This window comes from Macrobrachium rosenbergii, chromosome 16, assembly GCF_040412425.1.
Source record: "Macrobrachium rosenbergii isolate ZJJX-2024 chromosome 16, ASM4041242v1, whole genome shotgun sequence".
NCBI lineage: Eukaryota > Metazoa > Arthropoda > Malacostraca > Decapoda > Palaemonidae > Macrobrachium > Macrobrachium rosenbergii.
Window position 1 is genome coordinate 39218762 of NC_089756.1, and position 24267 is coordinate 39243028.

At 38.7% G+C, this 24267-nt stretch overlaps 1 protein-coding gene across 14 annotated transcripts in view; it reads right to left on the reverse strand.

Moving 5' to 3' along the window:
- The window catches only part of wnd (wallenda), a 146062-nt gene that overhangs the window by 81926 nt on the left and 39869 nt on the right, over window positions 1–24267 (reverse strand). For 2 of the 14 annotated variants that reach the window (XM_067118891.1, XM_067118887.1), the window contains exons 1-2: window positions 21814–21839; window positions 16909–17888 (exon numbers count right to left, since the gene is read on the reverse strand). The exons of 7 other annotated variants lie outside the window; for them this stretch is intronic. In XM_067118891.1, the coding sequence (XP_066974992.1) occupies window positions 16909–17525 (617 nt within the window). In that variant the 5' untranslated portion in view covers window positions 17526–17888; window positions 21814–21839. Of the gene's footprint in view, window positions 1–16908; window positions 17889–21633; window positions 21840–24267 lie in introns of those variants that run through there. 5 more of the 14 variants (XM_067118886.1, XM_067118885.1, XM_067118890.1 and 2 more) reach the window with 4 other exon arrangements.

Below are 24267 nucleotides of genomic sequence, written 5' to 3' on the forward strand. Positions count from 1 at the left end.
TCTCTCTCTCTCTCTCTCTCTCTCTCTCTCTCTCTATATATATATATATATATATATATATATATATATATATATAGAGAGAGAGAGAGAGAGAGAGAGAGAGAGAGAGAGAGAGAGAGAGAGAGAGAGAGAGAGAGAGAGAGAGAATATATATGTATATATATATATATTATATACAGACACATGTATATATATATGTATATATACATATATATATGTATGTATATATACACATACACACATATATATATATTCTCTCTCTCTCTCCCCCACCCCTCTCTCTCTCTCTCTTCTACACGCTCAGATAATTTCAGGAAGGAAGTGTTGTTGCCCTTCCGATCAGATGCATGTCGATAACGCAATCAAGAATTTTGAGCGCGTCTCTGTTTGTGTCTGAGTTTGTGCGCGCGTTTGTGTTTGTGTGTGTGTGTTTGTGCGGTTTGTGTCTGCGCCCTTGAAGATCAGATCGCCGTCATTCACGCAAATGCTCTTCTCTCTTTAGCTGCCGTCGCCGCCTACGTCCCGCCGAAGAGAGAGAGAGAGAGAGAGAGAGAGAGAGAGAGAGAGAGAGAGAGAGAGAGAGAGGAATATCGCGATCAATTAGTTTAAGCAGGTCACACAACTACTGCTGGGGGTTTGTCCTTTCTGATTTGAGCGTGGGCGTCCGTCTCTCTCTCTCTCTCTCTCTCTCTCTCTCTCTCTCTCTCTCTCTCTCTCTCTCTCTCTCTCTCGTTATGTATGTATCTCTACTTTGCTTATATTTGTATTTGATTATTTAATAACCAGCTTGGACATCGTGTGTGTTTATATATATATATATTTATATATATATATATATATATATATATATATATATATATATATATATATATATATATATATATAGAGAGAGAGAGAGAGAGAGAGAGAGAGAGAGAGAGAGAGAGAGAGAGAGAGAGAGATTGAATTTCTGCATCATTTACTCTATGGACAATAACTAAAACAATTTTTTTTAAATAACAACCGCATTCGTCAAAAATCACACCCTTGGATTGGCAACGTAATCAATTTCTTTTGAAAATACTAAATGATCAGCAATGGGAGGTAAAATAACACTAACACAATATCCACCTATATTTCTCTATTTTCTTTCTTGAAATCTTCGGCTGAGTACAGACCCAAGAGGGCTCTCAAGGGAAATCAGCCGGCAGAGCAAGACAAGTTACAGGAAAAGGTGATGAACGAATAAATATGAGGGAATGGAAAATAGAACCGATACACCTGAATTCAGGAGACGTCAGCAGCAGCAGCAGCAGCAGAGAGCAGGAATGAATTTGCTCCCCGCTTAAGCATTTGGAGGTCAGAAGATTCCACAACTGCACTAGGTGAAGTATTTCACATTTTTGTGGCCAAGATAAAACTCCTAGCAATCTGAGTAGGGAACAAACATTGACACACGCTCTGCTAAGAAACCATCAGGGGTAGAAGTTAAAAGTATATATACCTTAGTTTAACCAGACCACTGAGCTGATTAACAGATCTCCTAGGACTGGCCCGAAGGATTTGACTTGTTTTACGTGGCTAAGAACCAATTGGGTACCTAGCAACGGGACCTACAGCTTATTGTGGAATCCGAAACACATTATACCGAGAAATGAATTTCTATCACCAGAAATATATTCCTCTAATTCTTCATTGGCCGGCCGGAGAATCGAACGCAGGCCCAGCAAAGTGCTAGGAGAGAACGATATCGACCCGTCCAACGAGGAACTTATCAGGGGTAGAGACTAGGTAGCCATCGCCCCTGGCAGTCAAACATGGAAGCTACCCCGACTGACAGAATCATAGCAAACAGTCGTAAACGGTCCGCACAGTTGCTGAGATTATTTTCAAAATAGGATTGTAATACTATGCAAACGAACAGGTGATTTGATTACATCAGTGATAAATTATTGATTAGCTGGATAGTCTCTCAATGCCCAAATTAGCATGGCCTCAAAATAACGAATTGCGACGAATTACATAACTTCAAAAAAAAAAATTTAATTTTTTCCAAGCTTGAAACCTTGCAATTAAGCACGAACGCTATAAAACTTTATTAAACGCACAGAATCAAAGAGGTTTCGAACCTACAAACACAGCCATTAAGGCCAGGAACCTTTGGCCTTCAATTTCTAACGTAATTCTAGAAATGGTGTCAGAGGGGGGTACCCCTACTAACCTACCACCCCAGGCCACAACGGGACCCCACCCACCCAACCACCCTACGGCCAAATCACAACCCAGCCGAGATTTCTGGTAATGCGTTATACTCGTATGTTCTCATGGCCTCAAAATCATTATAAATCAACTAATAAACATATACAAACACAGGGTAAACAAAATCCTGTGGGTATACCACAGGATGGCCCAGGATAGATCCTAACTCAATAAGACATCCAATTCAATTCTTACGTCAGATTAAAATAAAAAAAAAAGGCTTCTTTCAATAATTGCAACAGAGAATGAGTTCACGCAGGGGAAGGGGGCATCGTCGAGTTCATTTCCATACCTCGGTGAGGTAGAAACTTTCAGAGGCTGCGTTTTACATTTTTACATTTGTAAAACAACGTAAAAATTTACGCCCAGGAAAACGGAAAAGAAAGAATAAGGGAAACGAAAAGAGAAAGTACAAACAATTGATAATTTCAACAACAGCATCGATTTTGTAAAAAATAAAAAAAAATTATATAGCAAAGGTTGCTTTCACTATCGTTAATTGGCATTTAAATATATAATAAATGAATGAACAAGTGCCTCCCTATCATCAGTCTCTTATTATTACCTGGATAATGACCTCCGAATCTTTGTCTTCACTTACTTTCGTTTTCCACTTTACTTTTGAGAGAGGAAAAGACGCCGCTGTGAGGGAATTGAATGCCAACTAAGACGGCAACACTTGCCTGAATTATTTCAATACACGTGAACAGTCAGTCACGAGCACTCAGCAACTCTCTCTCTCTCTCTCTCTCTCTCTCTCTCTCTCTCTCTCTCTCTCTCAAATGAATAATATAATTAGATTATATACACACACACACACATATATAATATATATATATATATATATATATATATATATATATATATATATGTATGTGTGTGTGTGTGTGTGTATATATATATATACATATATATGTATATATATACCGTATGCTTTACCCACCCTGGCTGCAATCCACAAAAGTCACCTAACCACCGGGTACATAATTCACTGTGTAGATTAACAGAGTCACAAAGGAATTTAACGCAACGCGGTTAAAGCAGTGTGTATGTATACGGTAAGTTTGTATGTGCGTTTGGCGTTGGTGCGTGTACGTTATGTGTGTATTTATACACATGCACACATAAACGAACACATAAATCAAAAGCGATGTCAGAACAAATCGTTTTCAGAATTTTTCCCAGAAATTTAAGTCACCATAACAAAAGATATTTTTCACATATAAATAATCGCTGGCTTCTGAAACAAACATCCGATTTTCAGATATCACAAAGTTTTCAGAAAAGATAAAATATCATAAATTAAATATAATAAACAAGACTTCAAAAACAAATCAGTCCTTATCAGACCTAAACAAGTATGCCAAACAAATCAATCCTTACCAGACCTAAACAAGTAAGCCAAACAAATCAGTCCTTACCAGACCTAAACACGGTTGCCAAGCAAATCAGTCCTTATCAGGCCTAAACAAGTATGCCAAACAAATCAGTCCTTATAAGACCTAAACAAGTATGCCAAACGAATCAGTCCTTATCAGTCATAAACAAGCATGCCAAACAAATCAGTCGTTATCAGACCTAAATAAGTATGCCAAACAAATCAGTCCTTCCCAGACCTAAACACGTATGTAAAATAAATCAGTCCTTATCATCAGATCTAAACAAGTATGCAAAAAAAATAAGTCCTTACCAGACCTAAACAAGTATGCCAAACAAATCAGTCCTTATCATCAGATCTAAACAAGTATGCAAAACAAATAAGTCCTTACCAGACCTAAACAAGTATGCCAAACAAATCAGTCCTTATCAGACCTAAACAATTATGCAAAACAAATCAGTCACCTTCAGTAGTTCGAGGTATAACTTTCACGAAACAAGGAAGGCTTTTCAGCTCTTTTTAGATGTAATACTCACGATTCCTTTACTATTAATGGAAATATGATAATGGTAACTACTATATTAACTACATAATTCTGTATTAGGGGATTAATGCAGAACAGCCACGAGAAATAATTTACGCTATTGTTAAGAAAAGTGAAACATGCCTGCCACGTTCCTGGATAACAAGATTTGAAAGTGGAAAGCCCGTTCATGAAGGAACAATGTCAAAGAGCGTGTTCATGAAAATATGTGAGTAAAAAAACACGTCCATGAGGGATATATATCTAGTGCATGTGCGCGGTCATGAAAAAACAATGTCTAATTTAACTGCGCGTTCCTCAAAGATAAACGTGCAAGTGAAAAGAGCGTTCATAAAGAATAAAGGTATATGAAAGCGCGTCGTGATAACTTATTCGCAGGATAAAAGCGCGAACATGGAGATCAAAATTAATAAGCAAGCTAAAGTGTCTAAGTGAAGAGTGCGTTCATGAAGACTGTAGGTGCAAATGAAAAGCAAGTTCACGAAGAAAATATTTCAGTGAACTAAGCCTTCACTAAGGTTTAAAATCACGACGCCGCGAAGAACGCAATACATGAGAGAGCGAGCTGACGCTACACATTTGGAACACACGATAAAAAATAATCAAAATACACATGACAACCGTCACCATAAAAATGACTTATTCTAGGCGCGTTCGCTGCCGCAAATTCTCTCCTGGCTTTCACTCTTCCATAATCTTACTTTCTCCCTTTAGATCGTAAGCTGAAAACCCTTATGGATAGAGTCAATGAGCTATAAATCCAAGAGGTCTCCAAAGAAAACAAGTAAAATATGCGCCGAAGTTTCTCCGGCGCAATCTACAGTAGTTTCCTGTACAGCCGCTAAGGCGTATAATCAAGGCCACCGAAAATAGATCTATCTTTCGATGGTCTCGGTATAATATTGTATGAGCCGCGACCCATGAGACTTTAACCACGGCTCGGTGGTGGCCTATCCTAAATTGTTGCCAGAAGCACGATTAAGGCTAACTTTAAACTTAAGTAAAATAAAAACTACTGAGGCTAGAGGGCTGCAATTATGTATGTTTGATGATTGGTGGGTGGATGATCAACATACCAATTCGCAGCACTCTAGCCTCAGTAGTTTTTAAGATCTGAGGGCGGACAGAAAAAGTGCGGACAAAGAAGTGCGGACAGAAAAAAGTGCGGACAGGATAAAGTGCGGACGGACAGACAAAACCGGCACAATAGTTTTCTTTTACAGAATACTAAAAACAGCCAGAGAGAGAGAGAGAGAGAGAGAGAGAGAGAGAGAGAGAGAGAGAGAGAGAGAGAGAGAGAGAGTTTTAAATAAATAAATATGAGGGAACAGAAAATAGAACCGATACACCAGAATTCAGGAGACGTCAGCAGCAGCAGCAGCAGACTAGGATGAATTTGCTCCTCGCCCACACATTTGGAGGTCAGAAGATCCCCACAACGGCACAAGGCAAGCTATTCCACATTTTTGTCGTAGCCTAGATGAAGCTCCTGGCAAATTCACCAGTAGGATACGTATAACTTGTTCGAGATACAAGATACATACACGTACGCAATCGAACACATAAACAAGATCTATTAAACAAATACGAAACCACAGTGCGTGCTGTTACACAGATAACATGAGAGGCGGGTGATGACGCCGTGCACGATCGTAGATATCAGATTAACACAGACATATACTACTGACAACAGGTAAACTGGAAAAAGATAAATTTGTAAACATGAGGTAGTGGTATTTAAATTATCTTCCTATTTATTTCTCGTCTGTAGATACAATAATCTTTTTAATTATTTAACAACAGTGGACAATTGGAAGGTCATTCTACCGTCCCTTTCTTACCCATTCCCGAAGAAATTAAGAAACAGGAAAAAAATGAAATTCTTAATGTCTGAAACAGGTATAATTTGATTAGAAGTAAAGTTATTCTTTAATATTATGATATTTTAGGCCATTTTGTTCTAATGTCCATGACCCATCTTAGAATTCTCGTTTGTGTCATAGCCAGGGGTCTAAAAATATAATTAAATCGTGAAAACTGCCTGACAAACGCACGCTTGCGCGCAAAAAAATCGCCAAATATATCCAAAATCATTGCTAAGTCGACCACTGCGCCATACAAAGAAAACGGAGAACCCAACTCTTTCTTTCCCTGGTCCCCGAGGGGGGACTGAGGTAAAAGAGAACCTGACCGCGCTATAGAAGCAGCCAGTCTTCCACATTAACATGCAACTCCAATAACAAGAGAACACCTGTCAGATGTAGGTCCAAGGGAATACCGTCCTTCATGCACACTTGCGCAAAGCTTATTATAGCCTGCGGAGTTAAGTACGTATCTGCAACTAGTGTCGATGGATTTTAGCTTTTATGAAAACGTAGAGTAGAGACTGTTTTGCAATGGCCACTAAGCCAAATTCAGGCATTTCCTCTGTTCTCAATTTGTGAGTAGGAATAACACTACCACACTGACATACATGTATATTAAATATATATATATATATATATATATATATATATATATATATATATATATATATATATATATATATATATATTTGTTATATATATATATATAATTAAAAATTAAAAACAAACATAATAATATATGAAGTATAAATAATGCCAAAAAATTACCCTAGTTTCATGTTGTTATAAATATTTTCAAAAATACACTCACACTGTTCAAACAAAATCGTCACACGCAATGCATACACCAAATACAGCGCGTGTATGCATATACGCATACATTCACACTATTTTTAGCCCCAGCGCTTATGAAACCGCAAGACACACCCTTACAAAATCCATTATAACGAACCACGAAATTTCATTCAAAGCAAGGTAGCCAGCGCACTAAAAACACGTCTGCAGAACGTAAACAAAAACACACCTGACTGCGAGAGAGAGAGAGAGAGAGAGAGAGAGAGAGAGAGAGAGAGAGAGAGAGAGAGAGAGAGAGCGGAGTTAATGATAATTAACCTACGATTTTTTCCTTCTGGTTTCGTGTGGGAACATAGCTTGTGTAAGATATAATTTGGGGGCCAAGGGTGTGGTGGGGGTGTCTTGAGAGGGGGAGGTGTCCGATGCTTGCTGGGGGTAGGGGTGTTGTTGGAGAGAGAGAGAGAGAGAGAGAGAGAGAGAGAGAGAGAGAGAGTGTGTGTGTGTGTGTGTGTGTGTGTGTATGCGAAGTCAGGATGTGGGTTTGTGGTGAAAAACCTCTCTCTCTCTCTCTCTCTCTCTCTCTCTCTCTCTCTCTCTCTCTCTCTCTCTCTTTCTCTCTCTCTCTCCAATCCACACGCAAGAACACTCCGTGCGCATTGGAGAGGAAAATATATTCGAGGGCCAGTCACCTCTGGATTTCAGGTAAACAAAGAACAAAGACACTTGCAAATGAAAGTCCTTGCACTGCAATATCTCTCTCTTTTCTCTCTCTCTGAAGTTAGTAACATGTGATTGTCACATGAGTACGCAACTATGCAATCTGGTCGAGAATGAGGCAAACATCATTAACTATGATTTGCACATGACCTGAGAGAGAGAGAGAGAGAGAGAGAGAGAGAGAGAGAGAGAGAGAGAGAGAGAGAGAGAGAAAGGAATTCTACAACTCCTAAAAGCAACAGAAACACATGGTGCAATCATTTACATCATCATGAGTATCCAAAATCGTATGTGATCAGATTTCTTCTCCACGGACGCACACACACACACCTCTCTCTCTCTCTCGAGCAACTTTCCATCCCTCTCCAGCAAGGTCCGGAGATGAGGTGTCTCCGTAAAACCTCTTCTAGAGGCTTATGTCTTTGCCTGCCTTACTTTTCTCAAATCTTTTGGCCCCTTCAGGAGGTTCCCAAACATAAGCTTAAGAACCCGTGAAGTTAAAAGGCTTTATATACGAGGCATTTTAAGCAACGGAATGGTAGGTATAAACCAACTCAGGTAATGTAGATTGGTGGGAGGACTTTGGTTCCTAGACTAGTTTCAGTTGATCGAGCACAACCTTGCTCTCTCTCTCTCTCTCTCTCTCTCTCTCTCTCTCTCTCTCTCTCTCTCTCTCTCTCTCTCTCTCTCTCTCCAGTTCTGGGTGTTTTACAACAGATACTGGCTCGGAATTAATCAGCATCATACACCTGTACTTGTAATATCAACAGGTAAAACACTATTAGTTGGATGTAAATTTAACCCTTAATACTGCGTTGCAGACAGTTCATAATTATCTATGTAACATTTTGTGGGGCACCTTGCATCAGTGATCAAAATCAGAGCTTGCATGTAAGGACGAAAGTTGCTAGCAATAGCTCTATTTAAATAACAGGAAAGCTGTCAACTATTCATTCAAATAATTTGATATTCATCTCAATTTTTGGGAAGAAAACCATAGGAATTGAAGCTCTCAAATGTTACACAGTCACTTCACGAAGAAATTTCGTTCCTGCATTAAATAACTTCCATTTTTATCTACTTATTTATTTGTTAATTTATCATTATCTTTTCTAATAACTGATCTCTTCTGTCTATATTCCCTATTATACATTACTTTCAAATGAACACCACATTCTTTGGAAGCTTGAATTTGAAGCCCATGGCCCCTGTGGGATTGTTCCATATGAATAAATAATTATAACCACATAAATAAGCAACAACCAAGTGCATAAATTCAATCTTATTATAACCCCGCAAATAACTATAACCCGTGCTCCCTGCTCAATTCTGCAGCGCCTCCTGAAATAATAACAGATACAACCTCGTTCCCGTAACAACCAGTGTCAATCGATGTTCCCTTTAAATAGTCAGGAAGGCATCTTGCCCTTTGGGGCGGTTTCAGCACGTCAGCTGATGCCATTAAGGAATTGTCTTACGGAATATGGATGGGGGAACACGAGTCTATTGAATCAGTGGTGGTCAAGTCTCAACTTTTCTGTTTCCATTTTGCTGGTTTTCTCCCGGCCTGGGCTAGAAAAAGGCACTCTCTCTCTCTCTCTCACTCTCACTCTCTCTCTCTCTCTCTCTCTCTCTCTCTCTCTCTCTCTCTCTATATATATATATATATATATATATATATATATATATATATATATATATATATATATATATATATATATATATATATATATATATATATATATATATATATATATATATATATATACATTATACTCGTATATATACATATATATTGTGTGCGTGTATACTGTTGCGCGTGAATAAATATACAATTCTAGTAAGATGCTTTATCTCTTTTCCAAAATAGGAAACTTATATGAATCAAAGGGGTTTCCAGATAACTGTACATCAACATCATATTATTATTATTATTATTTAACGAAACCACTAGATCACATCAACCATATGAGGTTTTGCAAACCGACTGCACGCGTTATTAATTCGCACATTGAACAGAGAACCTTCAGACCATCTGTAATCGTTATTTTCTTGGTAAAAGTTACTGCTCTGTCACTATCCGGTATGAGGTCAGAAGACGAAACCCGGACGCTTAAATAATAATGGTGAAGAAGATTCTTGATAAAGGCGACTTACGCTCGTACGCGATTCCCCCTAGAAAATGCTTCATGCGATGGTAAACATGAGGGTAAATATGATGATTGATATAGATAGCAGTTATGGCACGCTATAAATGATCGTAGTGCACGCCATAGAAGGGTGGGGTGGTAGGATGGGAGGGGAAGGAGGGGGGAGGGTTGCGGGGGGGTGGGGGGGGGACAAACACACGAAACTTCACGGCAGTCGTGGTAACAAGTATGAGAAATTAGCCTTCTAGTGTCTTCGTAGTGTTTATGTGCCATACTTCCTGTTTATGGAGCAACTATAGTCGGCCAAATCTTACATATTTAATGTCCTTTTATTTACAAAATAAACTTTTTTTTAAAGGTATCTGTATAAGAAAACTTTACTCATTCAATTTTGTCTTGAATTATTCAAGGACAACAAGTCAAAATTCAAAGAAAAACTAGAAAAAAAATTAAATACCAAGATATGAACTTCTAAGAGTCCCTGAACAAAGTCGGAAAAATTCCCCAAAAGTTCCTGGAAAAAAAAATCACCAAAACACACTCCAGAAGGTCTGGAAAGAAAAAAAAAAAAAACACTGAGAAGACCATAATGAGGATGACTTTGACAACGACCACGACCAATTTTCCACCCCCATCCCCCACGGGACCCCTAACAGTCATCCTACCCCTCTACCACCCACCCCACCTACACACACACACACACCACACACAAACACACTTCTCTCCCTCCAGCGCTGTCCTCTGCTGTTCCCTGAGGCTGTGCAACCACAATAACAGCAAAGCCACATCCTCTATTCTCTCCTTACGAAGCTTTGACTTCCAGGAATCCGACTTCTAGAAATTGCAGACGGAACGTATGAATTAACTTCCACTATCTCTTTCCTTACTCTCACCTCGAGTTGTTGTCATTATGAATTGGAACTGGAATATAAAATTCAGGCCAAAGGGCCAGTGCTGGGGCCTGTGATGTAATTCAGCGATGAAGATAATGTTGTAACAATTGTTAGGAGAGGGCGGAAAGCAACAGAGTATGAACACAATATGAACGGAGGTATAGTAAAAAGAATGAAAGGGGTTGCAGCTAGGGGCCGTAGGGACGCCGGAAAGAACCTAAGAACTTTAATTAACGCCTGCAGTGCATCTATGGGGTGCTGTCAATGATCTTCTTACTTACTAAGAACATAGATGTACTGAACTTGTTGTATCAAGTTCTGAACAGATTTCCTTTAGAATGTCCCCAAAGTCATATGGTTTAGGTTCACCTTCACAATGTCACAGTTTCTCACATTGCTTGAGTGAGTTTCTTTGACGAGTTGACTCTCATGGATACGAAAGTCAGTATTGAATTTTGGAATATTGGGCCATTCACTGATTAATAGAAGGCACTAACGTTAATGACAATACCGTTAATGATTTTGTCACTAAACCTAAGGCCGTCCACTGAATAAAAGTTGGTACTGACCAAAATATCAAAAACAATAATTTTTTCATCTAGATTATATAAGGAATGTAAACAGCGATCGTTCAAAAACTATTATTATTATTATTATTATTATTATTATTATTATTATTATTCAAAAGATAAACCTTATTAATATGAAACAAGCCTACAAGGGACAATGACTTGAAATTCAAGCTTCCAGAAAATACGGTGTTCTTTTACAGAAGATAATAGGAAATACAGAACGAAGAGATCAGTTATTAGAAAAGGAAAAAAGATAAACTACTAAATTAATAAACAAACAGATAAAATATAAGTAAATGATCAAAATACAAGGTGATCTGTTTTAGGGTAGCACTGCATTGCTTCTTTGCTTGAACTTCTGAGGTTCTAATACATTACATCCTCGCGGAGACTGCTCCGCAGCCCAACAATAATGCTGTAATAATGTAGTCTAGATACATTACAATCTGCAGAGCTTTCGTAAATAAAATGAATAAAAACAGCATTAGTAATACCGATATTAGTTGAAGTACTATAATAGAATAGAACATAGGGTTTAGGTCAAAGGCCAAGAGCTGGGACCTATGAGGTCATCCAGCGCTGAAACTGAAATGGACAGTAAAACGGTTTGAAAGGTGTAACAGGAGGAAAACCTCACAGTTCTATGAAACAATTGTTAGGAGAAGGTGCAGAGGAAGATGGAAGAAAGAGAATATGAACGGAGTCACAGTAACAGGAATGAAAGGGGTTGCAGCTAGGGGCCGAAGGGACACTGCAAAGAACCTTAAGCAATGACTACAGCGCACCGCGTGAGGTGCACTGACGACCCTCCCCCCCTACAGGAAAGTACTATAATAGTTTGTTTCCCTAACAACTGCGCAGAAGGTTCGACCACACGACCCCTAAAAAAATGAAGGAGAAAGAAGTCAAAGCAGTCAAAGAGAAGTTATTTCCGATCCAGACCATCTCTCTCTCTCTCTCTCTCTCTCTCTCTCTCTCTCTCTCTCTCTCTCTCTCCGCCCCCTTCTGCTCCTGCCTCTTCCTGTCTCGTTAGATATCGTTCCCATAAGACAGCTGTCCTTTTGCGCAAGTTCTTAATTTCTGTTTTCGTTCACCAGATGACTCTTGTGTCCTTCCAGCTTCCTTCTCTCTCTCTCTCTCTCTCTCTCTCTCTCTCTCTCTCTCTCTCTCTCTCTGTCTAAGTGAACAAGGCATGGAAGGAAAGATACACGGGGGTTCTTTCAGTCTAGTGTGCCTGTGCTGACCTAAGCAGTTGGTATTATACACGAGGATGTTAGTCGGTTGGATGTGAATGAATGAATGAATGAGAGAGAGAGAGAGAGAGAGTTATGATTTTACTTAAACGTCCCTCACTTTTTGCTTAGTGTGTTTCTTTCCTACCCCATCCATGCCGGGAAATTCTCATGTCTGTTCCTGCTTTATAATGAACAGTCTTTCGTCTTTCGAGATGCACCTCTCTCTCTCTCTCTCTCTCTCTCTCTCTCTCTCTCTCTCTCTCTCTCTCTCTCTACACACACACACACACATATATATACTATATATATATGTGTGTGTTTGTGTGCAAAATGATTTCCACGCTTGTTTCCCATAATTTAAGTTATTTTCTTCTAAAATATTTATTAAAAAATTTATTTATATCTTTGGTTTTCCCCCTACCTACTGTTAAAATACTGTTGAATACCCAATTGTCAAAAATCTTATATTTTCAGCCTTCTTTTGTTACCAGGTCCCAGGACGAAGCTACCACAGGTACCTGGAACCGTCCGAAACTTCTGCGCAGCAAACAACCGCCTGTGATCTGCGCCCGGGGCGATTCCACACTGGAAGCTTACGGTAAATAAACTGGATATGACAAGGACGCCCTCGTAAGTATTCTTGCTGGCATAAGGCCAGCTTCATCTAACAATACAGATGAAAAAAGTTGCCTTGTTAGATTCTTCTTACAGAATGCGAGGAAAAAAAACGACTCCAGATTAAAGCGAAGTGTGAGGAGGAGGAGGTTTTCAATTGGGGCCTTAATTTTACAGACTATTCAGGAGACCAAGTTATTTCGCTGGCTTATAAAGCCAGTTTCAGTGAATAACAATGACGATAATGATTTCACAGTTAAAGTTTGCTCTTCACAAAAATGAGCAGTTCTGGTTCAAGACGAAGTGCCGTGAAAAGCAGGCTGAGAGAGAGAGAAGCTTCATTCTGCTTTACTCTGATCGTTCTTTACAGATAAAACTGGTTAATCAGAGAGAGAGAGAGAGAGAGAGAGAGAGAGAGAGAGAGAGAGAGAGAGAGAGAGAGAGAAAGCTTCATTCTGCTTTACTTTGATCGTTCTTTACAGATAAAACTGCTTGCTCAGAGAGAGAGAGAGAGAGAGAGAGAGAGAGAGAGAGAGAGAGAGAGAGAGAGAGAGAGGCTTCATTCCGCTTTACTCTGATCGTTCTTTACAGATAGTTCTTGCTTACAGAGAGAGAGAGAGAGAGAGAGAGAGAGAGAGAGAGAGAGAGAGAGAGAGAGATCTTTTTGTAAGTCTTCAATAGCCTTACCCGGGAAACTGACTGGAAAGGGTCGATTTGTCCTTGGGAGCCAAGCCGAGGAGCCTTCGAGACATCTTGTGCTAAATCTAGAAGCTGGGGAGGAAGGGAGGGTAGGGGAGGTGACAGTGGATGGGGGAGGGGAAGAGAAGTGGAGGTGGGGGCTGGAGACAGGTATCGGAAGCTGGTTGGTTTGGTAACGTGGTGAAATGATGAAGCAGAACATCAAGATGATGATAATAATAATAATAATAATACTTATTATTATTATTATTAAGTGACACTTACAGAACCTCTTTAAAACACATGGTAATCGAATATTCTGGAATGTCGCAGAGGTGGTAATGAGAGAACTGCTATGCTTATGAACACCGTCATTGGTTCGTTAATATTCAGCTAATGTAATATATATACAGTATATATATATATACAGTATATATATATATATATATATATATATATATATATATATATATATATATATATATATATATATATATATATATATATATATATACAGTATATTTCTGTATATATATTCCTTAGCTTACAGTCACTCCAGAAGAATATAAAATAAGGAATATCGATAAAAAAAAACCGGAAAGACACAAACACGACAACAAGGCGAGACAAATAACAAAGAAAAGTCTAAATATAAAAAAAACATAACCACTGAAAAAATATATAAATACATGAAAGAATCAAAATAGGAAAATGCACAACAGAATCCCATTGGGAGAAAAAAACCACACCCCTTCTATCCCCACCCCCTACACAAAAAAAAGTGAAAAACACACAACACCAGACCCTCACAAAAAAAAAAAAAAAACACACACACACACACACACACCAGACTATCATAGTAAAAAAACACACACCAGACTCTCACAGCAAAAAAATAGAGACACACACACGTCAAAGACACGCACTAAACTTGGTCAATACTTGCAAACGCTTGCAAACTGGGGGCAGACTCACGCGAGCGCGCGGTCTGACAGTCAATATTGATGTTATGTAGTTTGCCCTACTGAGTTAGAAGGTTCGCTCGTCTTTGTCAGCTATATGCCAACATCAATATTATGACTGCTTGTGTGACATTACACTGTTTCGCTGATGTTTTGAGATGTTAGGAACGTAAGTCAGGTTTTCGAATTCGTTAGAATAGGGGAGTTTATAATCGTTTTGATTTTATTTGGCAGGTAATAAGCCAGCCCTGTATATGCATTATGCAAAGGAGCTATTAGTTGTATTTACTCGCTTTGAAATACAATACAGACTAAAGTCAGTTCTCCAAGTTCATTAGAATAAGGAAGTTTATAACTGTATTGATTTTATTTGAAATGTCAAAAGTCAGCCAAATATATACATTACACACAGCAAAATTTTAATTACATTTCTTTGGATCGAGATACAAATAAATTTCGTCTCATAAGCGGAATGAGTAATTTTTAATATAATTGTGCTGATCTTCTTTGAAATGTAAAACGTCAGCCAAATATATACATTATCATACAAAGCAAAATTTCCAGTACATTTGTTCGATTCCAGATACGAATAACTTTCGTCTCATAAAACATAATGAGGAATTTTTACTATAATTGTGCTGATTTTATTTGAAATGTAAAACGTCAGTCAAATATATACATTACACAAAGCAGTTTTAATTACATTTTTTCAATTTGAGATACAAATAAACTATCTCATTAAAACATACCGAAGAATTTATAATTACATTCAATTGATTGAAAAGTTAAAAAATTTCATATCATAAGTAAATACGAGGTTATATTTTTATGAGACTGAATTTATTTGCATCTCAAACGAATAAATACAATTCAAATTGCTTTGTATTATCTATATACTGGTCTGATTTTCCTTCCTTTCAGATAAATCAATACCGTTACAAAATCCCTTTATTTATGATTATAATCTCTTGATATGAACATTATTATTATTATTATTATTATTATTATTATTTTTATTGTAAACAGTTAGTTTAATCGTCAAATGAATTACGTAAATAATTTCATGGTTAAAGTTTTGAAATATAAAACTTCAGTCTTATAAAAAACAAAATCGAGGCACTGTAATGTATAATTACATTAACACTTCAATTGTTTTATACCTTTCTCTATAACACCAAGAAAGTTTCCTTTGATTTCGTTGAATATGATTTTGAAAATGTATATATATATATATATATATATATATATATATATATATATATATATATATATATATATATATATATATATATATATATATATATATATATATGTATATATATACATACATATATACACACACAAACACACTTACACATACACAAGCTAAGACCTCAAGAACAACCTGAAGCAGTATTATTACAAGAGTCTGACGCATCTTTAATCTTATTTGCGACCTTCCAAGGTCTCCCAACCTTACCCTCTCTCTCACCTTGCCAAGTTGCTAAGTGCTGTCTGGGGAATTGTCACCAAAAAATAATATTTTTCTGTATTCAGACAAAATTTTGGAACCTCTGATGGATGGTGAGGCAACAGGATTACGCTGTGGCTGCCATTTATCGACTGATTTTTTAAAATATCGACTTTACACAGCATTATTCTAAATCTTGGTTGGAAGTCTTAGTCTGCAAGTAAACTTGGCAGAATTTCATCTGTCAACGAACAACATTCATTCATAAATTACAGTTGGATTATACTGCATAATCTACTGTATAATCTATTGCACTGCCTACTGTATTATAATCACTCACTTGCTACATTGACTGTCAAACGTTTTCAACAAGATCTTGAAATTGTCTTTGACTACAAAAGACTTACCAAACCGCAACTTGTGGAGTATAGTTAACCTAATCCTATACCTGATATAAATTTTTCGGTATGCGTAAACTTACACATACGCTTTATAGACTCGTGCTTGTGTGCCTGTAAAAAATCAAATAATTTCCATAACCATCCACGACTGAATGACGGGCAACTTCAACAAGATTAGTGGTGCATACTTCACATAATCCTATACTTAATATGTATATTCCCGTATGCGTATGCATAGCTATAAGTAAACATATAAATAAGCTTCTTTAAATCGGACGTGCGTGTCTGTAAATCTTACCATAATTTCCCTGCACATCCACGAGACAATGACGGGTGACAAGTACAAATGGTAAATATCTGTAATTCAGCTTTTCGTACTTTTGGGAGAGCAATTACCAGGTCCCTTTGTATTTACCTGCGCGTCGTGTAGCTGACATGCTGATAATTACTAGAGGACGGAGTAGCCGTGACATAAGTCGACGTCAAAGAGAAGGAAACGGGAGTGGCCGAGATGTAGGCCGTCTTGGCAGTGACGTAAGTGGGCGTGGCAGTGACGTACGTCGGGTCATCGGTCGTGTCACAGGACATGGCAGTGCTATGAGTGCCAGCGGGCTGCTCCGTGATGCAGCTGATGGCCCTGTTGCCGCTGGAGGAGGAACTCGGCCCGGGCAAGGATAACAGGGTGCAGGGAACGCCGCCCCCGACGCCCTTCACTCCTCCTCCTCCTCCCCCTTCTGCTGCTACCTTCGCGTCCGGCCCGACGAAGGGAGAGGGGAAAGGAGAGGCAGCAGCTGTAGGAGACTTCGTGATGGACACCCTGGTGTAGGTGCAGCCAGCGGGCGAGACGACCAACTTGGCCGAAGCGGCCGAGAACATGGTCGCCGTGGAAGTCGTGATGGTGGTCGTCGAGGAGGTCGTGGTCGCTCCTGGAACGACGCTTCTCCCGTGCCACCAGGAAGGGCCCGGGTCGGAGGCCAGGAAGAAGCTGGGCATGCACTCGACCCATTTGTTGAACTTGGGCGTCTGGGACATTCTGCGGTTTTTTTTTTTTTTTTTTTTTTATTTGCTGACGAACTTACGACTTTACTACGGAATCGAAGACGACTCTCGGTGGAAACTACATTCTATCACAGATCGGCTGTCCTGACTTCTTCTCCTCCTCCTCCTCTCGCGTGGGAAGAAGAAGATAAAGAAGAAGAAGAAAGAGAGAAATTCCTGTCGTAGATGAGGCTGAGTTTGTATCACAGTTATTTGTCGAGTCTCTTAACAGAGTTCTTTTTATTTTACTTCTTTTTTTAGTTTTTTGTTATTCACTGGCCAGATGACGTTACACTGTTATTATCCGCCATTGTATATTATTGTGTTATGGGCATTACTGCCTACTTACCGGCCATTCTAGAAAAAAAATCAAAAGTTTTATATATTTAATCAGATGAAAAGGATGCCGTATTTAGCCTACACACATGAAACAAATAGTCAAAACTTTCTCTTTCCCTGATTTTCCTCTTCTATCCACTAAACTTTCTCTCCTCCACTTTCCCGTTCTAGCCACTAAAGTTTCCTCTCTCTCTTTCTCTCTCTCTCTCTCTCTCTCAGTTTCCCCCCTCTATCCACTAATTGAACCTCTTAACCGACTCGGTCTTAGCCACTAATCAGCGTGGCGACAGATTTCCTTAAAAGTTTCGTCGTTTTCCAAAAGTCAGCGATCGCGGCACATGGCCAAAAACACTTGGCTTCCAGTGAAACCAATTTAAAAACCCGTCAATAATAGAAAACAAGATTTTGTGGGCTGTGATTATTAGCAACTACGCATTCACTCCAGCCCAAAAATACTTTCCTAGGATTTACACTTTTCACTTTACACACTCACACACACACACACACACATATATATATATATATATATATATATATATATATATATATATATATATATATATATATATATATATATATATATGTGTATATCTGTTTGTTTGTCTGTCTCCATTCTATATACTCACGTAGTTTTGTAGAATTTATTTTCATTGTTTGAATTCTTATTCACTTCTTCTCTCTCTCTCTCTCTCTCTCCTTGTGGCACAAGCTGTAAAACCTAATGAAACCATCTACACATTACATCAATTTTTCGGGTCAATATTTCCGCATTGATGTGAATCTCCTGACATGCAAATATTCAATCCATCATTTGAATATTAAAAAATTAAAAATAAAAATAACTCGTTAAAGGCTGGAGCAAGACCCCAAGTGGCCCCCGACCCCACCCCCTCCACAATTCTCAAAGAACTACCCTCGTTCCACCCCCGTTATAATCAATATGGTTCCTCTCCTCATTCGTCCACTTTCGCTGGCCTGAGAGAGTGCTCTCTCTCTCTCTCTCTCTCTCTCTTCCACAGTACGTCGTACTCTACGGAATTTCTTTTTTTATTGTTTGGATGTTTATTTAGTCACTCTCTCTCTCTCTCTCTCTCTCCCTCCCCATTCGTCCACTTTCGCTGGCCTGAGAGTGCTCTCTCTCTCTCTTTTCCACAGTACGTCGTACTCTAAGGAATTTCTTTTTGTATTGTTTGGATGTTTATTCTCTCTCTCTCTCTCTCTCTCTTCTCTCTCTGCCTTCCACAGTACGTCGTATTCTATAGAACTGCCTTTTTTTCTTATTTGGATGTTTATTTACTGTCTCTCTCTCTCTCTCTCTCTCTCTCTCTCTCTCTCTCTCTCTCTCTCTCTCTCTTACACTTACACTTTAACGTAGTCACATTAAAGGCATAATAATAAACTTGATGAAGCACGGAAAAAAATTAGGAAAAGTTATCTAAAAAAAACATTGTCAGTGCATGTATAATATATATATATATATATATATATATATATATATATATATATATATATATATATATATATATTATATATTCAGTAAGTTCATATAATTAAGATAACATGTAATTCAAGTAAAAAAATTCTCCGACCTAAATCGTTTAATAGCTTATTTATTCATTTATTTATTCTCTTTTTTAGAAACTCGAGTTTTCCCATTAGCTAAACACTTGTCGCAAAAACTACAGCTTTACCGATTTTCGTCAAAATTAACGAATCCCTAAAATATTTGTATTTCCAAAACAAATATAAAAATAAATAAAAATAAAGTTTCTCTATGAATACCCAGAGCTCCACCAAAGCGACGACAACCTTCCTATGTGTTCCCTGAAATCCGAAATACGTCACGGGGTTGACCTTCGACCCCGAGGGGCGTCATGCACAACAACAGTCGCTCGAACTACGAACAGCCGACGGCTGCCGCCGACTGACGGTGACGTGACCCAGATTCATGCAGCCGTGACAGAACAATGATAACAGTAAGGAAAGTGAATTGCATCGTATGGGAGGAGGAAGGGGATGGAGAGGGAGAGGGAGAGGGAGAGGGGGAGGGGAAGGGGAAGGGGAAGGGAAGGGGAAGGGGAAGGGAAGGGAAGGGTGGGGCAGGGTAGGCCGTGCTAGCGGAACTCAAACCAAGCCTTGTTTGTGCACAAACATGCTCCGGGAGCAAAGACAAACAGTCATCAACGTACACATTTACCAATCATTGGAAACACTTTCGAGCACTGATATCCGCAGACACTTTCTGTACACCAACATACTTTTCACATACATTTACATAATTATGCACACACACGCACAAACAGAAACCCACACACACACATATATATATATATATATATATATATATATATATATATATATATATATATATATATATATATATATATATATATATATATATATATATATATGTGTGTGTGTGTAGTCTCATATTATGCACACAAAACACACTATATATATATATATATATAATATATATATATATATATATATATATATATATATATATATATATATATATATATATATATATATATATATATATATATATATATATATATATATTAACTTTATCACATACACAATTGTTCTGTGCATTAGTAGAATTAGCCTATATATATATATATATATATATATATATATATATATATATATATATATATATATATATATATATATATATATATATATATATAATATAAACACACAAATACCACTACAAATTTTTCCATAAACATAAGCACTGAGTTTCATTTTAGACGAATGCATGAATGCACGAAATTTGGGCCACATGGCCCCCGGCATTACGGCCGACGACGCCCTTCACTGCCCTAATTTTATATTACGAAAATAATAATGATAATAATAACCTCACTATCATCACTAGCTCACTGTTTAAACCAAAAACGCAATAATAAACACATCATCACTATCTTCCTCAGGTCAGTCGCCAGTAAAATTTGGCAGCTTGTGAGCTGCTTTATCAAGAAAGACATCTTCGTATCAATTTGCATTCCTCGCATTCTGTGATGAAAATAACCCCTTTTATCACAAGGTCTTTCCTCCGTTAACACTCTGATAAGGCTGACAACTTCTCAATATTTTGTTCATCAGTTATAATGATAGCTAATTAAGTGATGCCAGATAACAGATGATGTTAATCTTTAGTGTTAACTGTAATGATCTGAATAATACAGAAGGTTGATTCTGATTCAATAACAATCAAATTAATTTTGAATAATGTTATAGTTTCGACATTATTAAGTCTTAAACCACTATAGCCAAGACGTTTGATTTTGATCAAATGTTTCAATGAAAGAAATTTTTCACAAACACTGCCTTCACAAACGAACATTATGAACTCATACTCATATCAGGAATGCATATACGCAGTATACATCACGAACACTGTATTTCTTCTCATTTCAAAGCCAGGAGAAAAACACATTAAATATCTATCTTTATATATAAAATTCTTCCAGATCCGGGCAGCTTCTAATTACTCACTTATTTACAACAACGACCACTCCAGAATCTCGAGTCTTTCTGCACTTGCTCACAGTTCACAGTCTTTTCTGCCTTGTCTCATAAATCTCACGCCAGAAAACACTTCACCTTAATACAAAACTCGTCGGTGAGATTTCAAAAACACTCGGTTCTATAGAAACCAAAACACATCACAGTTAACTCCAAGACCACATGACAGAGGCCACTTCTACAAATCCAGATTCGCCTCGCGCGAACCACATTTTTCCATACGTACCTCCGCGTAAATGTCTAAATGAGCCTTTTTCGGGTCCATGAGCGTGTCCCTGATAAAAGGAACCCCGCATTACCCTTCAACAGACACTAGGAATCACGGGGAGTGAGGAACCCTTGGGTTAAAATGGGTTTCAGGAGCAGTAGGAGTAGCAGCATTAGCTACACGCGCGCGTGGCTGTACCATCTAACATCATTCCAGCGGTGAGTGAGGGGAACGCATTCAGACAGGCACCGACCGACTCAGAGGGGTGTGTAGAGATTACCCCTCCCTTCCCTTCCCCTCTGCAAGTCTTCTTCACCAACGCACGCACTCACGCGCCCTCACTCCCCCAATAGGCTCGGAGATAGCCCTACACCCTTTCGATTTAGGCTGTCCTTTAGAGTTGTTATAGACCATTTCAGTATCTTCAAGATTCCAGTCTAGGCTTCCATACGCCTGAACTAAATGTCTAATAAATAGCCGTTGGCGACGGAGCTCCAAAAATAGTCATTACATCATCGACAGCCGAACGTCAACAAACCGCACGCACGAACTCACCTCGTCAGAGGCAGGCGGGAATTCCCAGCTTTCCAGAGAGGCGTTTCCAGGAATCGGCCACAGCACAGCGCTAGCGCCCTTCTGAAGTCTGTCGCACTCACTCGCGCGCGCGCACAAACACACACACACACACACATCTACGATTTGCCTCCTTGTGCTCCTGAAACATGTTGCAATACTGCTGCTCTCTTGCAAGTACTTCCTCCCACAGGATAATTGGCCTTCTTTATTAGCTACAGAAGGTCACCGGCACTGAGGGCGGCAGAGATGGGAGAGGAGGCGCCTGACAACAAGGGCAAGGCAAGGATGCTCCTTGACCCCCTGGGGATGCCAGAAGCGGGGAGAGCACACCAAGGGTCATCCGGAATCTCTGCAGTGACGTTGATGCAAAGATAAAGGCTCATAAGGAAGGGAAATAGGGAAGTCAATAATGGATAACAAGGTGTGGAAGGCTCTTTCCTAAGAGAGAGGGGGAGGTCCCCTGCGCTTTCAGAAGAACTACTGACATTTTTCTGGCATTTTTTCTGTTTTTCAGAGAAGGGCCAACAAACAGCTTTAGCCAAAAATGAAGCCCTTCAAATACTTCCGTGTATTCCTTTGAATCTTGTAATTTATTCTGCCATTTAAAGAAAGATCGCAGGAAAAGGCGTATTAACCTTCGCAGTTTAATCTTGCAGTTTATTCAATTCTTTAAAGAAAGTCGTAACAATCAGCATAAGAGACGTGAAATATTTTTCCCATTACGCAAAACAGAAGTGTTTCAAAAAACCTACAAAACAAGAAAACATAAAACTACATCTTGTTGCCAAAAGCAACGATTTATTCTTACATCTTGACTGACTTATAAAAAAAAAAAAACTCTCCCTGGAAAGAGGAGCATTTCTTGCACTGGGGGAAAACCTACAATGTCTCGAGCAGCTGGCACCGCAGCTGGAAACAAATGCGTTCTTCATGACGGGAGTGGAAGTATACGACCTAAGAGGAATAGATGGGCAAGAATTAAAAGAACATATCCTTAGTTACAAGGACATTCTCCCCAGAACTGAGTTACGGGGACATTCTTCCTCTCTCTATGTCTCTCTCGATTTTAAAGAAACTGAGCCATATGACTTAGTAATGGTTTATATGGATTGGGACTCACACACACACACACACACACACACACACACAGAGAGAGAGAGAGAGAGAGAGAGAGAGAGAGAGAGAGAGAGAGAGAGAGAACTCGACTACCTACGCGATGAATGACTACGGAATGAATGGGAAAAGGGTAAGAGAAAGAAAAAAGGGGAGTAAGTGAATGAAAGAAGGCGGGTTATCAGCAAGGGGCGCTGAAATGGCACCGTGGAGTTGTGTATATATACACTGCCTGCTGAAGAAGGATAGAATCGCTTCGTCAGGAAGTATGTGTATGCGTGTCTGTGTGTGTGTGTGTACACGCGTGTGCGTTCCATGAGGTGGAAGAAGGCACACAACCTTGCATGTATCAGGAGATCGTTGCTTTATCGACGCAAACAGGCACAAGACATGAACCTCCTCCCCCTGAGGAAGGAGTTGTATTCATGGGAATTTTGAAATTCACCTGAACATAAAAAAAAAAAAATCAGTCGATAAAATCAACTCTTTTTGATGCGCAACTTGAAAGGAGGGAAAAAGTGGAACACCTTTATAGCGTCAGTGAAGCGTCCCCTTCAAATAGATGTTTTGTAAAGCCGTGTAACTGCGTAGTTGATTTCAAATTGATGTCAAATTAATTTACAAGTGGTGACTGCTGGGGTTATAAAAGTAAATATTCCTGTTTTAGTTTTTTTTTTTTCACTGGCTATTAAACACCTGTGCTTCTGGGGGCAATAATCACTTTACGTCAATCAGTAGTAGCAGTAGTAATAGTAGTAGGAATAACAGTAGCACCAGTGCTTGCAAAAGCAGCAGACCAACTGTGCCTCTTCTACTGGATGATTTTCATCTCACCGGAATCACGAAACTGTTTGAAATATAAATAAAAGACCAGGCCATATTCTCTCTCTCTCTCTCTCTATGGACTTATGTATGTGTGCTCGCGCGCGCGTGCGTGTGCACTTGATTTCCAATGGAAAAAAA